This window comes from Erpetoichthys calabaricus, chromosome 18 (assembly GCF_900747795.2).
Source record: "Erpetoichthys calabaricus chromosome 18, fErpCal1.3, whole genome shotgun sequence".
NCBI classification, from domain to species: domain Eukaryota; kingdom Metazoa; phylum Chordata; class Cladistia; order Polypteriformes; family Polypteridae; genus Erpetoichthys; species Erpetoichthys calabaricus.
In genome coordinates, this window is record NC_041411.2 from 40,287,288 (window position 1) to 40,294,923 (window position 7,636).

The following is a 7,636-nucleotide window of genomic DNA, read 5'->3' on the forward strand; positions in this document are numbered from 1 at the left end:
TTAGCTGTTGTGCGTATGTCGATTATACTGTATAACTTACTAGCTGTCCCCTGCTGCTCCGCCCACGTAGTAGTGAAACGGGACAAACTTTAAAAATCAATAAAAAGAAAAAAAAAATTAATTCTGGGCAAGCGGAAGGTAGGTACACTCGAATGTCAAATGTTGGCAGTATATCTGAGCGTGTTCAGTTCTGACAGGAGAGAGCCTGTGTGGGGAGAAAAGCACATGGCTGTGATATCTCTGCCAGTCACCAGGGTTCCCGCCCGCCTCCCCACTCGTGAGGTCCTGCTTCCCCTTCCCCTCGACCCACAGCCTCTCTGTCGGATTTGAACAGATAAATCGGTACCGCAAGCGAAGTATGATACTTAGTTTGATGAGAGAAGTTACAAAATCAACTGGAATGTTCAAGTAAATACTGGAAAAAAACCTGATCTAAATCCATTAAGTGGGTCTCTGGTAAAAAGCAGACAGACAGACATTGGACTTTAGATAGATAGATAGATAGATAGATAGATAGATAGATAGATAGATAGATAGATAGATAGATAGATAGATAGATAGATAGATAGATAGATAGATAGATAGATAGATAGATAGATAGATAGATAGTCACCAAAACTGGAGTCAAATTCCTTATATAATTACTTGGCCAATAAATGTGATTCTGATTTTTAGGAGTACTGAGGTTCAGCTCCCCAAGTCTGTCAAAGAAGAATGAGTTCTTCAGGCTTGTAATGCTTGTTCCTTTCTGTGCACCACTTCTCGAGCTGCCATTTCTTCTTGTAGCATGCTGATGAACACGTTAGGGTTAATCCTCACTTATACTTAGCACATTTGTGTGTAAATCAAAGATCGCACAAGGTCAAAACACATTTATACTTGTGGCGGCCTGTTCAATCGCAGAGGTAGTGAATTGTTTGCATGATTGTTCAGCAAAAGATGTCGACAGTAGCAGGCAGGTAGCACAGATCAGGTAGTGCCAATGCCTATTTTTACTGGCTTTAGGAGGGAAAAAGTAGACGACCCATTAACCAAAAGTGGTGAAGGGAGGGTGAATATAATATTCTCATGAGTGGGGTGGCGTACATGACAAAGAGATGCACTTCAAATATTTTGTCATTTGTTATTCTGGCAACCACCTAAGCCTGGTAGCATCATGTGTGCCACTATCCATCCATCCATCCATTTTCCAACCCGCTGAATCTGAACACAGGGTCACGGGGGTCTGCTGGAGCCAATCCCAGCCAACACAGGGCGCAAGGCAGGAACCAATCCCGGGCAGGGTGCCAACCCACCACAGGACACACACAAGCACACCCACGCACCAAGCACACACTAGGGCCAATTTAGAAGTGCCACTATCCTCTCTTAGAAAATCAGCATTTTTGGAAATATTGTGCCATGTCCATATTGCTATATAGTCTGGACAAATTCTGTGCACAAGCCATTTGTGTCTTCGCATCTGCTGTCATTTTTGTCACGCAGCCCCTCACGAGCAGCATGGACGTGTCAAGTATAAACCAGAACACGAGCCTTAAGAATCTAAACCTTCCTTAATTTACAAATTTATATATTTTATTTGCCATTTAAATACTGTAGGAAATTGCCTCAGCTGTGCTGAATCAACATTCCCCCCCCCCCCCCCCCCAATTCCTTTTCAGGGTTTGCATTTAAAATTAATATTTCTCTTGTGTGAATGCAGCATTTTGCTCTTCTCCACATTAAAGTGTATTTTGCAGTTTTGAAGTTTGTCCAGGTCTTACTGCTCTGTTTGCAGCATCTCCTTGAGTATCCATCAAATTTGAATGTCATTTACAAAATGTGGAACAAAGAGTAGCAAAGGTTAAAGCAAGTCCTTCTAACCTCTGTGTTTCTCCGTCTGAAAGTTTAGTGTCCATTCCATATTTGTTCTAACTTTGTGGTGTTGTTGTTTTTGTTTTTTCCATTTTAAAGATCCTCTCAGCTTTGGAAAAAGATGAACAAGCCCGGAGGCAGAGGCTGAGGTGCAAGTTGGAGCAGGTCATAGACACCATGGCTCTGAGCAGCTGAAGCTTTGCTGGCACTGTTGAACTGACAGGAGAAACTTCTCGAACACAGATTCCAAATTGCGTGGGAAACTGAAGCAGTGCACTCTGGATCCCGCAGGGCTGGGCATATGTAGCCTGTCTCAAGTAAAAAATGTGTTTCAAATGCTACAAACGTTTCAAGGACAAATTTTTAAACACGCTTGAATAGCAAAGGCGAAGAACTGCTGAGGCATGGCGCATTTTGTGACTATGGGAGTGGTTCCTCTGGTCATGTGATCCAATCACGTGGTAAAGCCTGGATGGGACTTGAATCTCAAGGAATTTTTTTTTTTTTTTTTTTTTTTTTTTTTTTTTTTGTGGTTTTTGTTTGCATTTTTTTTTTTTTTTATTGTACTTAACTGCCCACTCTCTCCGGCTTCCTGCCACTAGTGTTGCTGCTGAATTTGCACAATTTACAAGAATTTAAAGAATGAATAAAATGCAATTGAGTTTTTAAAGAAACAAAATTTTAAGTAAGAAAAAAAAAACTTTTCGATTTTAAAATAACATTATGAATTGAGTTCCATAAGCTTTGATATTTTAGAGAAAGAAAAAAAAATGTCCTGTGCCATGTTTTATTTGAATGTTGTTTAGTGCAAAGACATTTTCTTAGATGAAAAAAAAAATTAAAAACAATGTGCTATAATTTTTAATGTTAACATGCCTAGTGACTTAAAAATTCTGGAAGAAAAGTAAAAACAAATGGAAGCAAGAACGAATAAACCTGATGAGGCAGGCCCTGGCTTTTGAAAATATGTAGGAATTGTACATTGTAAGTAAATAGGTTGTACTGTATGCTTTTTATTTGCACCAGCTCCCATCATTAAGCAAAAGGTGACAAACAAAATCTTCTTTAGACGAATACCAGAAGCTTCCATAACATGAAGGAACTGATCACTTCTGACAGCTGCCTTTTTCAACTCGGATCAGCTGGTTTTATTGAAATACAATAAGCTCATGGATGTTTTTTAATATTTTTTTTTTTAAGAATTCTATATATCACCAACCTTCATGACTCAGCCGACTTTACAGTGTTGCTAAAATAGCAAATATATGAATTTGAATATAACCGAGATGACGGATCTATTAGAGAGCAACTCCCTGTTAGGTTTTCTTTTTATTTCCAATCACACAAGGCGCACACCCAACATTTTGCAGTATTAAAAGTTATACGGCGTAAATGAAAAGACAGAACATTTAAAAGCACCCGTAAGCAACTGTGAATGTACCCGAAAGCTGTGAGGAAGATGAAGAATTGTACCACATAGAAAGATTACTTGAACGTTGGAATGCTCGCCCTTTGGATCTTGCAGTGGACAGTCGGTGTTTGAGCAACCTAATGAGGTCACACTCTAGAGGACCCAGTAGACTAAAAGGAAGCCGACTCCGTTAATGCAGATTAGCTCTACGAAGCACAGTGATAAATTAAGGAAGATTGTGCTTGCTGACAGAAGGATCTGAAGAACGAGGCTTCCTTGAAAGAAAAATCTATTTATCAAGACGGTTCATGGGCTCAGGTCTGATAATCCCATTATCCCACAGCCCGAAGTCATCAGATGACCGTGTGTGCCGCGAGTGATAAGACCGTACTTTAGGAGGCTTCACGCAGGACGACGTGAAAGTTTGACATTGTGGTGTTTTGCTTTTTAATAGTGTTTTTGTTTCCCCTCTTGCCTAAATTAGGCAGATCTTTGATAGTGGTTTAACTTTGGGTTTCCTTCGATTTTTGCTTTTCTTTCTCATCTTACCATATAGTATATGTGGATCTGGATTTGTAGTATAGTTAGCATGGTCACCAGTTCCTTGTAGATAGAAATTAATTTAAAATAATAAAGGGGGGGGGGAACTAATTTTGGAATGAAATTTACGGGAATTGAGATCCTGTAGCCTGCTCCTATTAAAGGAAATCTAACACGCAAAAATCGTCTACTCAAAGCTACTGAATCAGAGGGGTTATTCTACTGGAATAGTTCATTTAAATCAAGAAATCCCGAGCTCTACATTCAAATTTCACCAATACCCTTCTTTTAGACACAAGCCACCAAAGAGAAATGTAAAAGTTATGACAAAATAGGGGGCTTTTGAACCCTTCTTCCCAGTTTTATTTTTTCTTTCTAATTTTGTCTGTACCCAGCTTCCCCACATATTTCTTACCGTGGTGTATCTGTAGGAAATGCAAAATTAGGGAAATTCTGCTCTTTGTTTTAAATTATCGTGTTGGCTTTATTTTCCTCTAGCTTTATTTCTGTTAAGAGATTTGTTCAAGTTAGGTACTTTGAAAAATGAAAAGGTTTTGCTGAGAAGAGTCTGGGTTTTGAAGTGAAAGACCAAGGATACACCTTGTATTCCAACATACGTGAGGCTGCAAGAAAAGCAAATGTGATTTCTCTTTGCCCCCAGATGGTTAAATACGTGCCATATATACTTGCTTGTGATTGACTGCTACAACGTTTATTTTTTTTTTTCCTTTTCGTTTAGTTAAAAATTGCAGTTACGTGTTAGGGCTCACCACTTTAAACTCTTCTAGTGCCATAACATTTATCAGGTAGACCAGGTCGAGTGAGTTTACTTAATGTCGATGCAGTCTGGTCAGCCATGTGTAGCATCACTCATTCATTCAAAATTCCTGAACTGCTGGTATGAATGCCTGCTCTTCACAACCTCTGCTGCACCAATTACTTGTAATATAATCTCAATGCTTTTTTATTTTGGGTACCCATCACAATGCCAGGGTCAGCTCTAGCACTTTTGCTACCCCACACGAAGCTGTAAGAGTCATGCCCAAACCTTAGTTCTTTGTACTTTTTTCAGGAATCGTTACGCATATATAAAATTGAAGAGCGTGTGGCAGGCTGTTGGAAGTCCCAGTGTGTGCTTTGAGCATGCTCATAACTGGAATTAATACCGAAGAGTGGTGTAGGGATGGTGGCATGCTCAAGGGCTCCAGCTTATGCTTTGACCACGCTCAAATACAGTATTAATATCGAAGAGTGTAGTCTCCCTTGTTGTTTCGATTCTGCCGATCTTCTGATAATTGATCAAACACCCAGGTTTCCTTCTTGGTGTTTTAAGCTCAGAGATATCGAATCTAAGAAGGTGGGTTCCCCTTTGGTGTTTGAACCAATTATGGGTAAGTCAAGATCGATATTAATTAAAAAATGCAACCCCGCAAAATTTGTCATCCTAGATGACCATATAATTCACCTATATGGTAGAGACTGGCATGCTTTCTCTAGGACTTCTTTTATTTGTATTTCGTGCATTTAAGCTTTGGGCAGCATAATTGATCTCATTGGTGCTTCGTAGACGTCTGTAATGATTGCCAGCCCGATCACTGCATGTATCTTTTAATTCTCCCAATGATCATGTAGGTTCTTCCAAAATCTCGATGTTAGGTGGATTGCCCCGAATGTTTTGTAATGAATTGACATTCCGTGATGGACGGTCCATCCTTGAACCTCACGCATCGGGGTGAACTGTGGCTCCCTACAATAGTGGAGCACAGTTAATCAATATTTTAGTCTTACTAGTATAAAACCAGATTGACGTAAATTCCAAATAATCTTTTCTTCATGTACCTGCTGATTGTATTTGTAAGGGCTGTTAAGTGGCTAATTCATTTAATATCTACTAAAAAAAAAAATCCTTTTTTGAGCCACTCCATCACTTCATGTGTTATTCACAATCCCCTCGAGAACCTAACCAATAAGTGATTTAAGATTTATTTGACATAGTCCAAATTTCACATTACTGTTACACCCGTAACTGAAATGGCACAATTAATTCTGATTTACAGTTTATTACGTTACATTAGAAAGTGAGTAAATTAAAAGCTGAGTGCAAACTGAATGTACAGTAAATCTCTTCTTTGCTTACAGGCAATGGTGGCATTTAGATCTGACTGACAGCAGGACTCGCTAGGACTCAAATTTCTTTTTTAGCGCTGTTGTTTCCCGTTGTTTCTTTAACAATTTGTCACCATTGCAGCACAGATGACAGTCAATTGTTGGTCAAAATTCAAATTTTGTAACTGTGAAGCCAGAACTTCTCTTTTGGTTTTCTTTGGACAGAACTCAATTTCAGCTTCTGCTCCTGCTATCCAGGAGCATAGCCTGGCCACCTTCAATGATACGACCAGCATAATGGTCATCCTAAAAACCAAACTCCATAGCCTAGCAATTTGATGGCCAGTTAATTATCACAATTATTATTATTGTTAGCAAATCAGTCCAGTGTTCATTTTGTAGCAGTCAATCATCAACGCAGAACCATCTTTGACATTAGCTTGGTGGTTTTAAAATTTGAAGTCTCAGGTTTTGTGTTTCTCTTTTTTTATTTCACTTTATTTTTCCCTTTCTTTCCTAGATGGGATGGGGGGGAGGGGGCGTTGAAGCTGGACTGGGGTTGGGGGTAAATCGGTTTATGCGGATTATTGCATGTTTTGCTCTATTTTAGGTACTCGAAGAAAAAATAGTTGAGAGAACTGGTTCTTATTTTGTATGTGTGAGTGTGTGCGCGTGTTTTTCAGGTTTATTTAATTTTCACTTGTATAAAGTAAGAGACTTAATTTCATTTAGACGTTCAAAAATATTGTGCATTGTACAAAGGACAGCTGGTTTTTGTTGCATCCTAAAGTGGAAATAATCAAAAAGAAAGGAAAGTGCTGTTAAGAGTCACTTTAGCTTTGTCGCTGTGGCTGCAGAAATATTTTTTTGTTTTCTTTTTTTTTTCTTCATGCGACAGAAGCAGTTATTGTTGTAAACCGCGGCATCACTGACGCGGCCTGCCGGTTTATTTATTTATGATTTGGTTCTCTTTGCCACTTCATCCAAAAGTGTTTCTCGGCTTTGACGCACAGAACCTCCGCTTTGCACAGTGCCTTGTCAGCCAAGTACATCTCGACATTGTTTCTGCATTTGCCGCAGTTCTATATGCCTGAAAACCACAAGCTGCTGTTCTTTCTTTCCTTACAAATCAAAGTGTTTTTTTTTTTTTTTAGTTTCATAAATGTATTTTTTTTTTTTACCTGAGAATTATGTTCATATCACAAAAACATTTCCAAAAGTAAGCCTTTAACAGTGCGCATCCTTTCTTTTTTTTTAAAAGAACATGGCAAATTAAAAATTAGCGGTCCTTTTGAAGTATAGGAACAAAGAAAACAATGGATTTTAGTACTATAAGAATACTGAGAAATTGCTTAAATTGTTTCAGACTTGAAGCAACTGTGACAAGTTGGCTGTTTAACGCTCATTGTGTAAATATCCTGCTGTTTCCTATTTTGCAGATTTACTACTTGTAAATAAACACACGCATCAAGGAGAGATTAAACATTTTTTTGCTACAAAAACAAGAGGGCTCTTGTCTTCTGTGTTTCTTTCTTTTTAGTTTTATGCTCATCGCCTGACAGTTGAACATTTTTGGTTCCAAGTTCACCAGTGTGTCGTGTGGAGTAACGGTACAGGTAATGTGCTGGGTGGTCCTGCCAATGTTGCGACTAGCAGGCCTGTACGGGGCAGTTGAATGATGCAGCTTCTCTTCAGTGACATCTTGCTTGAGCCGGCTGAAGTATT

The 7,636-nt window shown here is 38.9% G+C and overlaps 1 protein-coding gene across 2 annotated transcripts in view; it reads left to right on the plus strand.

The window, feature by feature from the left end:
* LOC114668853 (plexin-A1-like) overlaps positions 1-7,412 on the plus strand; it is a 727,343-nt gene extending 719,931 nt beyond the window's left edge. For both annotated transcript variants that reach the window (XM_051921286.1, XM_051921287.1), the window contains exon 32: positions 1,954-7,412. In XM_051921286.1, coding sequence (XP_051777246.1) covers positions 1,954-2,049 — 96 coding nt within the window. In that variant the 3' untranslated portion in view covers positions 2,050-7,412. The remainder of the gene's footprint in view (positions 1-1,953) is intronic.
* The last annotated feature ends 224 nt before the right edge of the window (positions 7,413-7,636 follow it).